The sequence below is a fragment of the Rhinopithecus roxellana genome, chromosome 11, assembly GCF_007565055.1.
Source record: "Rhinopithecus roxellana isolate Shanxi Qingling chromosome 11, ASM756505v1, whole genome shotgun sequence".
NCBI classification, from domain to species: Eukaryota; Metazoa; Chordata; class Mammalia; order Primates; family Cercopithecidae; genus Rhinopithecus; species Rhinopithecus roxellana.
Genome location: NC_044559.1, coordinates 25,256,396 through 25,276,541, shown reverse-complemented (window position 1 = coordinate 25,276,541; position 20,146 = coordinate 25,256,396). Strand labels below are relative to the sequence as shown.

Below are 20,146 nucleotides of genomic sequence, written 5' to 3'. Positions count from 1 at the left end.
TCCATCTGGTCTATTTTTAAAAAGTATTTTTTTTCAGAATGAGAAAAAATGGAAGCCCAGGGAGATCAAGGGGCTTGTCTAAGGACACACAGCAGGAGAGGTCAGGGATTCCGCCCTGGTCAGCCTGATGGAGAAAAGCAACACTGTGGATCCCAGAAGGGAGCCACCATACCTGGAAACTGACTGGGCTCCGTTTCACTTGTGCATATGAGCTGGGGCTGGGTCCACCTTGTCTTCCCGTGGGTCATTTTGCAGACGCTCTCAGCAGGACCTCTGTGTAGAGCCCTGTATCCCTGGACGCACTGGTAGTAAACCGTCTGCCCCACCACGAAATGATAAATTCTTTCTGTGGCTTCATTTTCCCATAGTGGAGGTTCCCTGCAGTGACCTGGAGGATGGAAGGAATGCTTTGAAGGCAGTTGGGGACAGCACTGTGAGTGAGTCCAGGTTGCCTCTTGCTAGGGACTGGACCTTGGTTCTTACTCTTTTGACTGCTTGCTCATCCTTTCATTCAACCAATATATGTTGAGAACATCTGAGCGTTGGCAAGTTCGCTAGGCCCCGTAGGAAGGCATGAAGACCCTGTCACTCCTGCAAGGGGCAGACAGTGGATTGTGTAAGAAAGGCATGTGAAGGATAGCAGACGTTGGCGATGGGAACACAGGGGAATGAGCGATTCATTCTGGTTGGTGCTGCCCCGAGAGAGGAACACCACAGCCGGCTCTTGGAAGACAGTGCAGGGGTTGACAGTGGACAGGAGTGGGCGGGGCAGTCTCAGCTGAGACACAAGGGCAGGCTCAAGCCTATTTGGGCCAATGGAGCATGAAGACCACCTTGGATTTCTGCTGGACAAGTGAGGAAGCACATTCTTGGGGGCGGCGGGTGGACATCTTGGGATGATGGCGGAAGGACTGGGGGCAACCCCAAAGCCAGGAGGAGGGACGGGCTGAGGGAACCTCAGAGAAATGGAGCACCATCTCTGATCAAGCCACACCTGAAGCTTGAAACACATGCACCCTTTCAAGACTTCTCAAAATTTTCCATTCCCAGAACTTTCCACTCACCCAACTACATCCCAGGTCTGACTGACCTGTGGCCTGATACCATGTCTTATTCTGATTAAATCTCTGGATTCCCCACCCACAGCCCCCAACCTGGACATGTGGAATTGTATGTGCCCTCTAACCTTAGCCTGTGAAACTGCACACGTGCTCTGAACTTCCAGACTCTCCCCAACCCTGCATACCCAGCAGAGCCTCTGTAAATGTCCTACAGAGCCTCTGGTCCAGCAGGAAGCTGGGTGGTCTTGTCCCAGGCTGGCTCCTGGCGTGTGGCACGTTGAACATCACGACTGAACTTGTGTTTTGGTCTCAGGATAAAAGGTTGTTTGACAACCAATACAATTCATAACTGTCTGAACGTGTTGGAATTGGGTTTGCTTCTTTCCAATGAAAACATCCAAACTGAGACAATCTTTGAAACATCCCTCAGGCAGAGCCAGCCTTCGAGAAAGGACAACAAGCATTGGCCTCTTTGAAGCTTTCCAATAACTGTGCAGGGTGCTATGGGGGAAGTAGAACAAAACAAACAAATGTGCTTGGAAACACCAGTCCAGGACAAAGTCGGAGGGGGAAGGAGTAAGAACATCGTGTTGCAACTGTGCCCCTAGATTAGTCTGTTTAAAAAAATAAAATAATGGAAACTATAAATAAATTCAAACTCTTTTAAAATAAGTAATCAGGAGAAAGTTTCCTCATCTAATCTGGGAGACCTGAGGTCTGATTCCAGCCCTACTATATGAGCTTAGCCAAATCTTTTGATCTTTTCTGCATCTCAGTTTCTTCAGTAAATTGAAGAAACCCTTCCTGGTCCTGACTCATTGTACTGCCAGGCTCAAATGGGATGGTGCCTGATACAGTTCTTTGTAAGGCTGTAAAATTAGCAAAGGGCTCTGAAGTCTCCTAAGGTCAGCCCCTGACCTTAGAAAGCTCAATTCTTCCTAGCAGGTTCTGTTTTTCTTTTCTTTTCTTTTCTTTTTTTGTTTTTTGAGGGGGAACAGAGTCTTCCTCTGTCACCCAGGCTGGAGTGCAGTGGTGCAATCTCTGCTCACTGCAACCTCCGCCTCCTGATTTCAAGCAATTCTCGTGCCTTGGCCTCCTGAGTAACTGGGACTACAGGCACCCTCCACCATGCCCGGCCAATTTTTGTATGATTGTAGAAACAGGGTTTTACCATGTTGGCTAGGCTGGTCTTGAACTTGTGACCTCAAGTGATCTGCCCACCTCAGACTCCCACAGTGCTGGGATTACAGGCATGAGCCACTGCACCTGGCCCATTTTCTTGACACCATGAGTGAACCACCATTCAGTTATGGGAAAGCTGAGGGCAGGCAAGGAACAGCCGCAGTGCTCACTCATGCACAGACTGCTGGCCGGGACACATGCGTCTGGAAATTTTGAGACTCACAAGTGTGGCATGTCCATTTTACAACCTTGCCCTGGAAGAAATATGGGGAAGTGAATAATTTTTTTGTGGTGCGTTGTTTTGTGCTTAAAGGGAAGACGCAGAGCGTTTCCTGGAGGGCGGGGATCGTTGTCACACTCTTGTTTGTGTCTTCTGTCAGCAGGGCCTGGCACACAGACCCAACAGATGATTTTAAGTTGAGTTGAATTTGGGTTGAATTCTATTTGGCCAGTTACCAAACCAAGGAGTGAGCCCAGACCTGGATTGGCTGCCGTCAGATTGGCTTGAGTTGCTGAGCAAACAGCCTTTGGGCAGCTCTGCACTAGCTCTTGTCTGCAATGATGTCTGGGAGGAGGGAGCAACATGCATGTGTTTACAGAAGGCAGGGCAGACTTTCTTCCTTTGGGTACACATCATCCGCCTGCAAGAAAAAGGTGGGCTCTTAGGAGTTAGCTGGAGGGCAGATTCATCTCTCACCTGGAAGGCTTGCTTGGTCCGCCAGCTGCATTTGACTTTGCATTTCTGTGGTTTTTCTTTCTTTCTGTTCTTCAGGTTGAGGTGTCACTTGTTTTGTTGCGTTCCGAGCAGCTAAAAAATATAGATGGAATGATGCAGATAATTTCACAAATGCTTAATAGAAAACACTGTTCATGTATTCATTCACTTGAGAAGCACACCTGTCCAGTGCCCACGATGTGTCTAGTGGTGTCCGGCTGCTGAGCTTACAAAGATGAAACCAGAGCACGCCCTCCCTCGGGTGGGGCCTGCTTACACCCCTCCCAGCACCGGCCTCTGGGTATTCATGTGCATATGGCAATGCCCACAACAGGTATTTGAACGTGTATGCATGTCTGTGTATATCATGTATGTTATGTGTGTATGTGTGTGTGTCTCACCGAAAGAGACTCCTTGCTTGCTGTCAATTGTTTTTGAGTTGTTTGACGGCAGCAGGAGTGGTCTCACTCCACAACGCACTGATCCTTTGCTCCCTAAGACTGCTCAGAATGCTTAAAGTTAGAGACGCCACCCTAACACAATGACAAGGAAACTTCTAGAACAGTCCTGTCCATTGTGAAGAGTTTGGCAAAGGAGTTGAGTCTGAGTGCCCCAATGAGGGGGGTGATCAGAATTCTGGCTCAGGATAAAAGAAGACGTCTAGGTCAGGCATGGTGGCTCACACCTATAATCCCAGCACTTTGGGAGGCTGAGGCAGGAGGATTGCTTGAGCCCAGGAGTTTAAGGTCAGCCTGGACAACACGGGGAAACCCCATCGCTAACAAGAAATACAAAATATTAGCCAGGCATAGTGGTGTGAGCCTGAAAGGCCCAGGCAGGAGAATCACTTGAGGCCAGGAGTTCGAGACCAGCCTGGCCAACATGGTGAAACCCTATCTTTGCTAAAAATAAGAAAATTAGCCAGGCATGGTGGTGCACACCTGTACTCCCAGGTACTCGGGCAGCTGAGGCACAGGAATCACTTGAACTCAGGAGGTGGAGGTTGCAGTGAGCTGAGATTGCACCACTGCACTCCAGCCTGGGTGACAGAGCGAGACTGTCTCAAAAATAAAAATAGAATTGTGTGGCTGGTCACAGTGACTCATGCCTGTAATCCCAGCACTTTGGGAGGCTGAGGCGAGTGAATTACTTGAGGTCAGGAGTTCAAGACCAGCCTGGACAACGTGGTGAAACCCCATCTCTGTTAAAAATGCGAAAATTAGCCAGGCATGCTGGTGGGAGCCTATAATCCCAGCTATTCAGGAGGCTGAGGCAGGAGAATCACTTGAACCTGGGAGGCAGAAGTTGCAGTGAGCCGAGATTGCGCACCATTGCACTCCAGCCTGGGCAACAGAGTGAGACTCTGTCTCAAAAAAAAAAAAAAGTTGTGTTTAGTGAATGACTATTTCAGGAACCACTAAAATTAGTTATCCTGTAGACTGGACTGGCCCATTTGTGTCTACAGGGCTGAGTGAACCAAAGCTGGGTTCTGTCTCACTCTTTGCTGCAGTTCTCTTTTTCTTGGTAGTCACAGAAGAGACACTTACCAGAGCTTGTGCATTGACATTGGTTGTCCCAGGATGAGTGGCCAGAGTTTCCTGTACAGAGCATATAGGGTGACCCGCTTTTTATTCTGCGGAAACCTCTCTTGCATTCACAGTTCAACATGGTTCCTTCCTTGTAGGCCACGGCTTTGAACGTGGCGTGTGTGATTTTTGGCGGGTCATAGTCACAGAGCTCTGCAAAGCAAAAGAAGACTATTAGGAGTTCAAGAGGCCCCAAGCAAGTACTCACACATTTAATCCTGTAATAACTTAATCACATATGTCTTCACTTTATTTAAAAGATGGTATGCCCCACTTTTTGTGAGAAAGGAACCAAGGCTGTTACCATTGTTCTTCAGAAACCTTTGTATCAGAGCTGGCTCAAAAGTTAGCTACGACCAAGCTCCTCTCCAAAGCACAATGTATTTCAAACTAGATGAGTAGAAATTAATGAGGTTTTATTCTGAATATGTCTCATGTCAAGCAAGTACGGAGAGAGGAGGGCCAAGGAATGTGAAGAAAGGAAGGAGCTAAGTTACATACATTTAATTGAGGGGCAAAATGTGTCTGTGCAAAATACTTTTTAGGATATACAAATTGTGAGACTTTCTATAATTAATGACTCTGTGCCATTTTTTGAGAAATGTACAGAAAGTACTTCACTCAATGTCTGGCAAATAGGAAATGCGTGTTTCTCACCCTGCTCACCTCTGACTTCACCAAATACCTTCTTATATTATGAAGACCTTAACCTCCCTCAGTCTGAAAAATGGACCCTGGTATCTCACTAAAGACACCAGAAGCAGTGGTCAAACATGAAACTATTACAAGGAAAAGTGGCACAGGTCTAATCAGAAAAATAATTCCATTGCCTACTTTGCAACAGTTTCTCTGCTTTAAGAGATTAGATTTTGGGGGGAAATATCACATGCTGGATAAAGGAAGTGGACGGGGAGACGACAGGGACAGGAAGAGGCAGGAAAGCAGGAGTCTGTAGCCTCTCCATCGATGGAAGCCCACACGGAGGCTGATCAGGGCTGCTGGCTGTACTCATGGCTGTGGGTTGGCTGGTTGTGTATTAGTCGTTCAGGTTGAGTGAAGCTTCTCTATGAACGTAGTCTCTGCCCAGCATCTTGTCATCCAGAAGACCATCCCCATCCAATGATTCAGGACTCTCCTGATACCCCTAAGAACTGAAGCTAGGGAGGCTGGGCGCAGTGGCTCATGCCTGTAATCCCAGCACTTTAGGAGGCCAAGGTGGGTAGATCAGATGAGATCGGCAGTTCGAAACCAGCCTGGCCAGCCTGGTGAAAACCAGTCTCCACTAAAAATACAAAAAAATTAGCCAGGCGTGGTGGCATGTGCCTGTGGTCCCACTTACTCAGGTGGCTGAGAGCCTGAGTCAGCAGAATCGCTTGAACCCAGGAGGCAGAGGATGCAGTGAGCCGAGATCACGCCACTGCACTCCAGCCTAGGTGACACAGCAAGACTCTGTCTCCAAAAAAAAAAAAAGAATCGAAGGTAGGGAGAAATCAGACAGCTTGGCCCATCTCTAACCAACAAGGGACTAAGCAAAAGCAATTTATATGGGCTCCACGGGCTGGAAATTACGGTGGAACAGGAACAGGCGACGTTAAGTGCTCAGTAAATTCTGGTAATCTCATGATAAGGCAAGAGCAGCAGCATGGTGGGAAGGGAGAAAGATGGGTTTCTAACTTCTAGCTACAGCAGCTTACAAGCTACGTAGTTTTATTGTTTTACTTCTCTAAGGCTCAGTTTTGTGGTGTAATAATAATTATTTTATTGATTTAAGGATTACAGCAAATAATATACTAAGGTAACTTGATGAAAGCCCAGAAAATAAGACATGGAATAGATGGTAGTTCTATTCCTTTCCTTTTGTTCACTGTCCAGAAAAAGAGAATGGTAATTCAGATAGAGACTGGACTGACGTTTACCTTAACCTTTAACTCCCGCAAAAGATTGTCTCTCTGTACTTCTCATATCACTGGTACCATTTGTTGGCACTTATTATAGATCAACACCAACCAATATTTTACGTATCAGAAGATAAATCTGTTGCTAAAGCAAGACATGGATAATAATCAGAAAAACCAGTGAAGACTTCTGCTTCCCGCCATCACAGAGTAACTGGGACCAAAACTTATATTTCTGCTGAAACAACTGTGAAACCAGCCCAAATGTATGCAGCAAGTGCTTTCAGGTGCTGAACAACAGGCAGCTCAGGGCTACATGATTTGGGAGGAGGGAAACACATGAGAGGCGCCCACGGTTGCCCTGGCTTCCTTCCTGGGGTGCTTTCCTCCCAGGCAGCACCCAAGTGGAGCCCAAGCAGAGTGTTGGTTTCATTGACGTGACATGACTGGGATTTGTGGGGTGGGGCTATGGAGAGGGCACTACATGAAGGGTGCTCAAAAAAATATGTATAGGGGTCCACCCCAGGTTCTTAGCCAAGAGCTGGTCTGGACCTGAACAGGGCAGAACTCAGTGAGACTTAGCCCTGATCGCCTATTGTGAGGGCTAAGAGAAGAATAGTTATACTAAGTTTTATTTATAAAAACAGGTGTCTGAGTTGTGGGTTGTAGTTTTCCAATCCTGCTCTAGAGAAAGAGACATCCCCAGGATGAATTTCAAAACCAAAATAGACCTGCCCTTACAAAGATTAAAACCAAGCCTAATAGACAAGAGGATGTGCTAGTCATTTACCTGCCTGTCAGAGCAAAATGCATTACCTTTTAAAGGACCACAAGATAATCCAGCCCCTTTATAATGTATAGTTCATAATATCCAGCAAGTTAAAAGAAAATCTAGACATGTGAAGAAACAGGAAAACGTGACCTACTTGACCTACTCAAAAAAGTGCTCAATAGAAACAGACCTGTAAGATTGACTGGGTGTGGTGGCTCACGCCTATAATCCCCGCACTTTGCGGGGACAAGGCAGGCAGATCACCTGAGATCAGGAGTTAGAGACCAGTCTGGCCAACATGGTGAAACCCTATCTCTACTAAAAATACAAAAAATCAGCCGAGTGTGGTGGCACATGCCTGTAGCCCCAGGTACTCAGGAGGCTGAGGCAGGAGAATTGCTTGAGCCTGGGAGGTGGAGGTTGCAGTGAGCCGAGCACCCCAGCCTGGGTTACAGAGTGAGTGAGAGTCTGTCTCAAAAAAAAAAAAAAAAAACAGACCCCTAAATTGACCCAGATTTTGGAATTAGCACAAAAGGAGCTTAAAACAGTTATAATAAGTATGCTCAATGTCTTAAAGCAGAGGTCAGTAAACTACGACCTGCAGATTTGCTGCCATTTATTTATTTATTTATTAATTTTTGAGACAGAGTTTTGCTCTTGTTGCCCAGGCTGGAGTGCAATGGTGCAATCTTGGCTCACTGCAACCTCTGCCCCCTGGGTTCAAGCGATTCTCCTACCTCAGCCTCTCAAGTAGCTGGGATTACAGGCATGCACCAACACGTCCGGCTAATTTTTGTGTTTTTAGTAGAGATGAGGTTTTGTCACGTTGGCCAGGCTGGTCTTGAACTCCTGGCCTCAGGTGATTCACCTGCCTCGGCCTCCCAAAGTGCTAGGATTACAGGAGTGAGCCACCATGGTCAGTGGTTTATTTTTATAAATAAAGTTTTATTGGAAGAAAGACACACCCATTTATTTACATTTTGTCTATGGCTGCTTTTCTGCTATAATGGCAGAGTTGAGTAGTTGCAGTGGAGTAACGTGGCCAGGTAGCCTAAAATATTTACTCTCTGACCCTTTCAGAAAAAAAGTGCCAACTGCTAATTTAAAGAAAAAATGGTTATAATGAGTGAAACAATAGGATATCTCAGTAGATAAATGAAAACTAGTAATTTTTTCTTTTGAAATGGAGTCTTCCTCTGTTGCCCAGGCTGGAGTGCAGTGGTATAATCTTGGCTCACTGAAACCTCTGCCTCCCAGGTTCAGGTGATTCTCCTGCCTCAGCCTCCCAAGTAGCTAAGATTACAGGTGTGTGGCACCATGCCTGGCTGATTTTTGTAATTTTAGTAGAGACAGGGTTTCACCATGTTGGCCAGGCTGGTCTCGAATTCCTGACCTCAGGTGATCCACCTGCCTCGGCCTCCCAAAGTGCTGGGATTACAGGTGTGAGCCACCATGGCCAACCAATATTTTTAAAAATAAGAAAATAAAACTAAAAGTTACAGTATCTGAAATGAGCCTAGCCAGGGCTTGAAGGCAAATCAATAGAAATTATCCAAACTGATGAACAGAAGAAATTTGAAAAAGAATAGACCTTTGGCATCCTGTGAGACAATAACAAATAGCCTAACCTACATTTCATTGAATTCCCAAGGAGAGAGGAGAGAAAGAATGGAGCAGAAAAAGTATATGAAGAAGTAATGGCCAAAAATGTTTGAAATTTGATGACAGATATGGATTTACAGATCCAGATATTCACTGCACCAAGCAGGATACAGATAAAGAAAAGCACATCTAGGTACATCACAGCTAAACTGCTGAAAACCAAAAAGCACATCTAGATACATCACAGGTAAACTGCTGAAAAACAAAGACAATGAGAACATCTTAAAAGCGGCAAGAGGGAAAGGACACATACCTACAGGGGAACAATGATGAATAACAGCTGACTTCTCAATGAAACAATGGAAGCCAGAAAACAATAGCACAACATATTCAAAGTTTTAAAAGGAAAAAACCCATCAGCCTTGAAATCTACCTAGAGACAATAGCCTCCAAAAACGAGGGTGAATTTAGTATATTTTCAGATAAAAGAAAGCTTAGAGAATTTATTATGGCACATTTGCATTATGCTAAAGAAAATTTTTCAAGCAACAGAGAAATTACACTAGCTAGCAACATAAATCTACATGAAGTAATAAAGAACACTGATAAATATTTAGATAAGTGAAAAGACCACTTTTTGTTTTTAACATCTTTGAAAGACAACTGTTTAAAACAAAAATTATAATATGGTACGGTGGGTTCTGTTGAACATGCAGTTCTAGTATAAAAGTTAGGAAGAATGGAATTGTACTGTTTTAGGTTTTTATATCATATAGAAAATGGTACAATATTAAGTAAGTAGATTGTGATAAGCTAAGAATGCATAATGAATAGCTTAGAGAAACCACCAAATAATACCACAAAGAGTGTAGCTGAAAAGAATATTAAATTTGGTGAGCCAAACTGAAGAGAGAAAAGGAAGAATAAAGTAATAAAAACAGAAAGGGAACAACTAAGAAACAGCAAGAAAGCAAACTTAAAGCCAGTCCTATCAGTAATTACATTAAATATAAATGGACAAAAATCCATACATTAAAAGACAGAAACTTTCAGACTGGATTAAACAGCAGGGCCCAATTATATGCTGTCTTCAAGAGAACACACTTTAAATACAATAAAAATGATGGATTGAGAAAAAAGGATAGAAAAAGACATAATCTACAAAGATAAGCATAAGGAAGCTGGTGTGGTTATATTAATATCAGGAAGTAGATTTCAAGATAAGGAACATTATTCTCAGATAACGTGATTGTTTACATAAAATTACTGATGAATCTGCAAAATAACTACTAGAATTTAGCAAGTTAGCAATTTCAGTATATATATATATATATATATATAACCAATTAGAAAATTAAAAATGAAAAACAATTGTATTTACAATTACATCAAAAAACATAAAATGTTTATAAATAAGTCTACCAAAAACTTGTAATACCACTAAACTGAAAACTCTGAAATATTGCTGAGACATATTTTAAAAGAATTAAGTAAATGGAAAAATATACAATCTTTATAGATTGGAACATTCATTTAAAAAACCTATTCACCTTAAATTGATCAATTAATTCAAGGCAACTGCAGTTTAAAAATCCGACACAATATTTAGTAGAAATTCGGAAGTTATTTCTAAAACCTCCTTAGAAACGCAAAAGACCTAGTATATCTAAGACAATCATAAAGATGTACACATTTAGAGGATTCATGACATCTGATATTCAGGCTTTCTATAAAACTATGGAAATTAAGGCAGCATAGTATTTGCATAAAGACAACAGTAATGAAACAGAGCAGAAAGCCCTGAAATGGACTCACTCATGTTTGTTCAACTGATTTTTTTTTTTTTAAACAAATAAATGTGCCAAGGAAGTTCAATGAGAAAGGAAAAATCTTTTCAACAAATGCTTCTGGAACAAATGGATAAATGTATGAGAAAAAACCTCACCTCTTATGCAAGAATTAATTTTATTATATGTATAAAGATAAAGATCTATATACTAGGTCTATACCTTATAGATGTAACCATAAAAGGCAAAACTACAAAGATTTTAGAAGAAAATAAAGGCAAATGACTGCAGGTTGGAGATAGGCAAAGATTGCTTATAGAGGATGCAAAAGCACTAACTATAAAAGAAAAAAATTGAAAATGTCTACTCATCCAGAGACATTAAGAAAATGAAAAAGTAAAAGACTGAGAGAAAATATTTGCAATATATTTATTTTTCACAAACACTTGTGTCCAGAATATATAAAGAACAACAAAGCAATAGTAAAAGGCAAACAGCCCAATAAATGGGCAAAGACTTGAAGAGCCACTTCCCCAAAGAAGATACATGATTATCAATAAACACTTGAAACTGTGCTTAATATCGGGTATCAATAAAATGCAAATCGAAAACCATGATGAGATAGCCCGTTGCGGAAATGGAGGAAATGGATAAAAGACTGATACACCAAATACTGGAGAGGAAATAGAGCTACTGGAACTCTCTTACATTACTGGTGGCAGTGTAAGTAATGCAATTACTTTGGAACACTATTTGAAAGTATTTTGGCTGGGCCTGGTGGCTCATGCCTATAATCTCAGCACTTTAGGAGGCTGAGGCAGCTGGATCATTTGAAGTCAGGAGTTCGAGACCACCCTGGTCAACATGGTGAAACCCTGTCTCTACTAAAAATACAAAAATTAACCAGGCATGGTGGTGCATGCTTGCAATCCCAGCTACTCTGGAGGCTGAGGCAGGAGAATCACTTAAGCCCAGGAGGCAGAGGTTGCAGTGAGCTGAGATCATGCCACTGCACTCCAGCCTGGGCAACAGAGTGAGACTCTGTCTCAAAAACAAACAAACAAAAACAAACAAACAAAAAGAAAGTATTTTTATTGAAGTTAAATATATACCTACCCTACAATTCAGCAATTCTACTCCTAGGTATTTATCTAAGAGGAATGAAGGGATGTGTCTACAGAAAGACTTTTATAAAATATATATATATATATTTTTTTGAGGCAGAGTCTCGCTCTGTCGCCCGGACTGGAGTGCAGTGGCCGGATCTCAGCTCACTGCAAGCTCCGCCTCCTGGGTTCACGCCATTCTCCTGCCTCAGCCTCCCAAGTAGCTGGGACTACAGGCGCCGCCACCTCGCCCGGCTAGTTTTTGTATTTTTAGTAGAGACGGGGTTTCACCGTGTTAGCCAGGATGGTCTCGATCTCCTGACCTCGTGATCCGCCCGTCTCGGCCTCCCAAAGTGCTGGGATTACAGGCTTGAGCCACCGCGCCCGGCTTTTATAAAATATTTACTTACTTCTTTCTTTTATTAAGCCCCTTCCATTCTAGGACATAGTAGCTTTATTAATAATAATCAACTCAATAATTCAAATATCCATCATTGGGAGAACAGATAAGTAGCTTATCATATAGTCATACTATAGAAACCACTCAAAAATAAAAAATAATGAACTATTGATACGGGCAATATTGATAAATCTCAAAAATGTTATGTTGAACAAAATAAGCTAAACACAAAATAGTGAACACACTTTGCTTTCATTTATATGAAGTCCAAAAAAAGACAAAAGTTATATCCAGAGACAGAAAGCAGACAGTGGTTTCTTGTGGTAGGTGGGTATTGACCAGAAGGCAGAAGTGATGAAAACGTTTATGCAGCTGTACACATTTGTCAAAACTCATCAAATTGTATGCCTCAGATCTGTGCCTTTCTTTATAAGTAATTGTAGCTCAACAAAATCAATGAGAAGCATACTTAGCAACTCTTTTGTAATTATTCATTAGCACAAATAGCCAGGATTGACCACAGATGCTTTTGGAATCTGAAATGCCAATCACAAGCCAAGAACATTTCTAAACACATCAATTCGAAAAGAAGGAGACAAATTGTCTTGGAAGCTGTTTTGTGACCTTAGAAACTCTTTAATTCCATGAGGGTATGTTTTGCTAGATGAGGTAATGGGCGTTTTCAGAGTCATCATAAATTAGTCTGAGTGTCTGAAGAGGTCATGCGGGGACAAGGGGAAGTTCCAGAACTTCTTACTCTCACAGACTTTCCTTTCATAAAGAATCTTTCCTGGAATTTAGAAACATGACACCTCCAGGTCTGTAGCTCAGTAACCACTAAAGAGCTTGGCTGTAATCCTTTTCCCTGAAAGGCCTTGCCAGGAAGTGCCCAACATCACCTGAAGGCAGCAGGAGGTAGAAGAGTGTGTGGAAAGGTACACTGGAGGGTTGCTCTTTTTCAATCTAATGGGAATAAATTTGGGATTTTTTTAGCCCTTCTTAGCATAGTGTTATAAAAGCAGCAACAGAACAACATCCAAAAAAAGAATAAAAAATAATTTGTCTAAAAGTCTTGCACAGTAATAACAAAGGAGGATTCCATTTATATGACTCCAAAATGTTGAAATCATCTTTCCCTATATTATCATTCTTTTATTTTTTAAGACAGCATACAACTGCCCTCATTCTCTAGTTTTACTCACTAAGAATGCTAAAAATTACTTCTCAAAATTCAGCTAACAAGGGCTTTTCTCTGCCTTTACACTTCCTCCTGTCTTTCCAGACCCACTTCCTGCTTCTCCCAATGGGTCTTCTCCACATAAATAATTCTCTCCCGGAATATTTTCCAATTCCCAGCTCTATGCATTCCCCCAGCTCACACCACAAGGGACCTGGGAGCTTGGGAGGCAGACAGAATTTTCCTTAGAAGAGGGGAAGGGGAATATTTTTCTCCCCGTAATTTTAAAGTATTGGCACAATTCTGGATGTAGACATCACCTTCTTCTCTGAGAGTATTTGAAGTGTCTGGTGTCTACGGACTGTGGGAAAATTTGAGATGATCAATTTGGGAGTTGGAGGTGGGGGTGTAGGGTGGTAAACACTCAAGGCTTAGAAATTGGGGCTCCCCACCCTGCATTAGGGTCTTACCCAAAGGGGTTGGCACAGGGCTGAGAAGCAGTGGGGCTCCTGTCCACCCTGCCCAGCACCTTCTCCCACCAGGCAACTCAGTGGTGTTTAGTCTGCCAGGACTAGACCAGAAACTTGAATGGGACCCTGAGAGAGCCAAGGGTCCCTTGGGCCCCCCCCAGGGGCTTTCTGTTTGCCCTGGGTCTCCCTGTGTGGGCAGGGATGGAGAGTCAGGGCCTGCCTTCATGGCAGTAGGCTCTGAGTCGGCGACTGGCGGCAGGCCAAGTTCTAAGTGGGCTTCCCAAAGCCACATTCAGGCTGGACGGAGCTGCTCTTGCACACGGTTTCTGTGGGCTGGATTTTCTCTGTTGCACACATGCTTAGTATCTGTCTCTCTCTTTGTTCCTGAGTGGTGGGCCCCACATGTGGCTCTGAGCAGGCTGTATCTTCATTCTGGCAATAAAAGTAATCTGGACACTGTTAAGGTGAGAAAAGAAAAGAAATCGGGGCTCCCAGGAGGAAAATTTGAACTACCAGCTCTGCAGTGAGGTGGCCTTTGCCTTTAGTTTTTGTGCCTTTTATGTGGGCAGAGGGAAAAAGAGACAGCCAGCAGTTTTCACTAATCCTGAAAATGCCAAGGGCTTTGGCCTGGGACCCACACCAAGGGCATAGGCACAGAGTCAAACCGAGCTCTTCTAATATTGAGCGTGTTCCACATCTTATGTTGGATTTTGCCATGAATGCTCAGACATGGACAGAATCCCACTTGTTCCTCATCCTTTTCCACCTCACCTGCATCACTGTGGCTGAAACACATGATCTTGGGTGTATCTTTCCTTGTGAATTTGTTGCCTCTAAGAGTTCTGTATGCAGCTGAAGGGTAACACCCCTTGGGAGCTTTTGCCTTGTCTGGCTGACACTTTGGCAATCGCAAGTGACTGTGACGGAGAGCTACCCTTTCTGGAATGCATCATGGAACAGGTCTGGGAGAACCGAGGGTGCAGATGAAGGGCCCTCGACAATGCTTCTCTTTGCACTGCGGGCTTCCCTTTCAATGGACTGCTAGAGATTCAACTTCTCTGTCTCCTTGTGTGCCCGCTGGAAAGGGAAAAGCCAGGCATTTGTAGTCCTCCTGCCATAGATGACCAGAACAACGTAACCCAGGACAAACAGTGACAGATTTAGGGATTCAAGCCAGCTGTTCTGACTCCCAGGCACCTGCTCTCTCCTTTTGAGTGTTAGACTCCGCCCTCAGTCACTCGTCACTTTTCCCAGAAGGACAAATGTGCAGCTTCTATGTCTTGGATTTTAAATAAAAGCCGAGGAACTTGGTGAAATGAGGTGGTCTTTGCTTTCCGCATCACTCTCTGCTCCTCCGGGCAAGAGGCCACATTTTTCTTGCCACTGGGGTTAAGTGAAAACAAAACAAAACAAAACAAAACCAAACAAACAAAAAAGAGACCCCATTCACAGTAGATAAACAGCAGGCCAGCGGCTCTTCCCTGACGTGGAATCATGAGCCCTCTTTATTTGATTTTGCCACATACCTGCCGCTCCACTCCCATAATCTGAAAGGTGTCCCTTTACTTTTTACCACTTCATTAGTAGCATTGTTGTGTCCCTTGAGTTAACCAGAAATACCAACCCTGGAAGGAGACGTGAGGGGCAGTCATTTTAGAGAGCGGATGCCACTGCTGAAGAAGAAGGACATCCCGGTTGGCTGCTCTAGAGCCGGCAGGACGGTGCTGAGGTTGTTGACAGCAGCATGTGTGCAGAACCCTCCGGGATCTTGCAGATTGGGATTTGACAGGGCAGGCGTGGACGCTGAGGCTATTTCTAACAAGCTCCCACATGATGCTAGGGCTGCAGATCCCCAGGCCACACTTGGAGTAGTGAGAGTTTCCAGTGTGCGAAGTCCCGGCTGCTCGCTCAGTCCCCTCTCCATCTGCCCGCTTGATGAGGACAGGACCCCCATGCCTCCAGTGCACAGTGAGCACTGCTCAATCTGCATCCACAGCGGTTTGTGCCCAGATGCTTTCTCACTCAGCATCTAACAGGGTGCCGTGAAAACGTCATTGGCTGGAGGAAAGGTGGGTGAGTGAGAAACGTTTGTGGGTTGAGTAACTTTTTGTCGTTGTTTTTTTCTCTGATGTTCAAAGTGAGAGCAAACTCGTTTGGCCCCTGCAGCCAATGTGAGCAACATGAAAGATAAAGGAAAAAAGGGGCTTCTAAAGGATGTGGACCGAGTCTGAGATAAGATTCTTTGCCCCTTGGGTGAATCAAGGTCAAGTTGTTTTACTCTTAGCCCAGCCAGCCCTAGGTAAAGGCTTCATCCCTCTTCTCTTTCCTATCCATATATCAGAGCTTTAAGCTCTGCTTTTACCCAGTGAAGATTAGAATAACGCACGGAGCACAGGAAATGTCTAGATGATGATTCACTGAGCTTTACAAGGGACACAGGTATGCATCAAGAGCTTGGGCCACTGGGTAAAGAGAGATCTGGTTCTTGCTCTAACGTGGTTCATCTTCTGCGTCAGAATCAGACAGATTGTGGGTGTCAGAGATCCGAATCTTCCTCTTGTTCCAGTCACTGGCTCCCTGTGGTCCCTTCTCATTTCAGATGCTCTGTCTGTAACATGAAATGAAAAGAAGTCCTCCCAGACCCCTAGCCAAGTTTCACCTTAAGCTCGTTGACTCCCAGAGGAAATCCCTCTAGGAGACTGGAAAGAAGATGTTGGAGCCAGAGGCTATCTTTGATTGTCAGGTGAGGTTTACTGTTTAATAAGAACTCCAAAGATATGCATAATATCAAAGGTTGTCTCTCGCTTCCTTGGGAAACTCAAATCAGCAGTTTAGGCCTTTAGAAAGTAAGTGGTTTGGGTGCAAAATAAAATACCACGGAACATGTCGAACATCCCTTTTAATGGTATCATAGAAAATGAGAACTAGAAGAGACCTTAAAGATCATTTAGGCCAACCTCTACATCTTCTGGGTAAGAACACTGAGCCTGTGGTCATTTCACAAGTTTGTGGCAAGCCTTGGATTATAACAGATCACCAGGTTCCCTGACTCCTAGTTCAGTGCTTTTCCAACACCCAGAATCATAATCTTCAGGAAGGAGCATGCTTTTCACCTATCTGTTGAAGGTTATCTCTTACAAAGAGGTGGAGCTATGTCTAAACTATCTGGGTGCTGGGAGGTGTTTGTGTGATGTTGTGGTTTAGTTCAGATTATTATCTTTGAAGAAGTCAGAGGGCCCAGGCCCTCCATTTGGGGTTATCTATGTAATAATAACTAAGATATCCGATCCCTGCATATGTGCTGCTTCTTTGCATATATTACCTTCAATGCTTATGGCTCTGAAAGGTGGATATTGTCATCCCCGCTTTACAAAGCAAGAGATTGAGGTTCAGAGAGATTAAGTAAGTTGCCTAAACCACACAGCTCAAGGTGGTGGGACAGGAGTCACGTGAAAGTCTACCATTGCTGCCCTCATGTCAGCCTTCTAAAAAATCTCACTTTTACTTTCAGGAAATTCTTTCAAATAGCAAACATAAATGCACACAAAGAAGCATGGAGGAAGAAGACAGAACTGTGTAGAAAAAGTTTGTGGAGGCAATTTGTTCTAAGGTTATGTATTATTTGAGAGGAAGGCTATTGTATTGGTTAAGTCTGGGCTTTATAAAGTCTGGATTCATGTTAAAATGTTAAAAATTACATCTAAAATGACAGAGTAAAGTGAATAACTTACAAGCTATTGGAAAAAAAGAATAAAATAGGATAAAAACTTACTTAAATCAAAAGAAGGGGAAAATGCATAGAAAGAGAAGGTAAAAAGTAAAGAACAAAATAAGACAGTGGAAATTCATCAAACTATATCAGTAATAATTACCAATGTAAATAGACTAACTCTGCAGTTAAAGAATGTTGGACTGCATATATTTTTAAAAATATGCAATTATATGCTGTTTATAAGAGACATGCTTAAAGCATAAAGGCTCCAAAAGTTTGAAACTGAAAGAATGGACAATTGATTCTAAGGAGTTGTATTAACATCAGACTTCAAGGCAAAAGCATTAATAGAAATACAGAAGTCAATATGTATTGCTAAAGGTTCAATTCACCAGGAAAACATAAAAATGCTGTATGTGTATGCACTCAAAAGTATTACTTCAAAATATACGAAACAAGAACCAGGAAAACATAACACTTACATACTTCTATGTACCCAATAGCATAACTTCAAAATACACAAAGCAAGTATTGACAAAACAAGGATAAATTTAGAAATCTACTATCATAATGAGAAATTTTAACAGTGTCTTCCTTTATGATGGATAGGTCAAACAGACAGAAAATCAGTAAGAATAATCAAATGTCATAACCTCAATTAACAAATTTGATCCCAACAATAGCAGAGCCCACTCTTTTTTCAAGCACACATGGGACATTTACAAGACAGGAGAGGAGTTGAAGGCAAGTTAGGGGCATAAGAGTGGGTATCGATGGGGTAGGAAAATGGAAGTCTAGATAAGGAATAAACAGAAGGAAATGTTGAAGGGAAAGCTCTGGGTGTCAGAATCTTCCTCCTGTTTCACTCACTGGCTCACTGTGGTCCCTTCTCATTTCAGATGCTCTGTCTGTAACATGAAATGAAAAGAATTCCTCCCAAACCCCTAGCCAAATTTCACAATACCTTAAACTCATTGACTCCCAGAGGAAATCCCTGTGGGAGACTGGAAAGAGTTTGTTGGAACCAGAGGTTAGGTGAAGTTGACTCTTACGAGAATCTGAGCTTCTTTAGATTTGGATTTACCAGCCTGAAAAGTGTAATACCATCTTTTGGTACAGAGTTGTTTTGTTTTGTTTTGTTTTGTTGTTTTTTGAGACAGGGTCTTGCTTTGTCAACCAGGACGGAGTACAGTGGCCCAGTCACAGCTAACTGCAGCATTGACTTCCTGGTCTCAAGCTATCCTCCTGCCTCACTGCCTCAGCCTCCTGAGTAGCTGAAACTATAAGCGTGCATCACTGTGCCCAGCTAATTTTTGTATTTTTTATAGAGATGGGGTCTTGCAATGTTGCCCAGGCTGGTCTCAAACTCTTGGGCTCAAGTGATCCACCTGCCTCGGCCTCCCAGAGTGTTGGGATTACAGGCATGAGCCACCACCCCCAGCCAAGTTTTTTATTTTTATTTTACCAAAGATTTTTTTATAACATTCCTTTGAATGGTATTATAATCTCATTCAGTGATCAAGACATATAGGCTGAGAATCTTAGTCACTTGTTGAAAGTTACACAGCTAGGCTGGGCATGGTGGTGCACGCCTATAATCCCAGCACTGTGGGAGGATGAGGTGGGCAAATCAACTTGAGCCTAGAAGTTTGAGACCAGCCTGGGCAACATAAAGAGACCCTGTCTCTACAAAAAGTACAAAATTTAGCTGGGCATAGTGGTGTGCGCCTGTGGTCCCAGCTACTCGGGAGTGTGAGGTGGGAGGATCGCTTGAGCCCAGGAGGGAGAGACTGCAATGAGATTGCTTCACTGCACCCCAGCCTGGGAGACAGAGTGAGACCCTGTCTCAAAAACAAAAACAAAAAAAAAAAAAAAAAAGGAAAGAAAGAAGTTACATAATTTGTAGTGCAGACCAGTATCAGAGATGGAAAGATGAGGTGCTACCTCTACAGACTGCAGACAAAATCTACAGTCCTCTACCTCTGCTGCCACCTAACCCCTGGAGATACTGAGAATTTGGTCAGGTGGCTTATTCACTTGATGGCTCTTTCTCATTTACTCTCAACTTTCTCCTTGGCGTTTGCACTCCCTCAACTTTCCTTTTTCACATATCAAAATTTCCCCATTTGCACTCATCATTTGCTCTTTATTCTTTCTTTCTTTCTTTCTTTTTTTTTTTTTGAGACAGAGGTTAGCTCTGTTACCCAGACTGGACTGCAGTGGCATGATGTCGGCTCACTGCAACCTCCACCTCCCAGGTTCAAGCAATTCTCCTGCCTCAGCCTCCTGAGTAGCTGAGATTATAGGCACCCACCACCACATCCAGCTAATTTTTGTTTCTTTAACAGAGATGGGGTTTCACCTTATTAGCCAGCTGGTCTTAAACTCCTGACCTCAGATGATGTGCCCGTCTCGGCCTCCCGAAGTGCTGGGATTACAGGTGTGAGCCACTGCACCCGGCCCCTTTGCTCTTTTTTCTGTGGTTGTCTCTCAAAGGTGATTTCCCCCACTATGCACTGTGCCTCCCCACCCAACCAGTTACCTTTTCTCTGAGGGTCTCACCGGGTCCTCTCCGCAGCTAATGAGCATCCCAGGTACTTAAAGGTCCTCCCAACAATCAGTCCTCTTTTCCTCACAAGTCAATACCTCCTGAGAGTCGTGTGCCTCACTGTTTCTACTTC

At 43.4% G+C, this 20,146-nt stretch overlaps 1 protein-coding gene across 6 annotated transcripts in view; it reads right to left on the bottom strand.

The window, feature by feature from the left end:
* Positions 1–20,146, bottom strand: part of IL2RA (interleukin 2 receptor subunit alpha) — a 51,044-nt gene that overhangs the window by 8,851 nt on the left and 22,047 nt on the right. For 4 of the 6 annotated variants that reach the window (XM_030941135.1, XM_030941137.1, XM_010366516.2 and 1 more), the window contains exons 2-4: positions 4,506–4,715; positions 2,941–3,051; positions 173–388 (exon numbers count right to left, since the gene is read on the bottom strand). In XM_030941135.1, the coding sequence (XP_030796995.1) occupies positions 173–388; positions 2,941–3,051; positions 4,506–4,715 (537 nt within the window). The remainder of the gene's footprint in view (positions 1–172; positions 389–2,940; positions 3,052–4,505; positions 4,716–20,146) is intronic. The other 2 variants (XM_030941136.1, XM_010366517.2) reach the window with 1 other exon arrangement.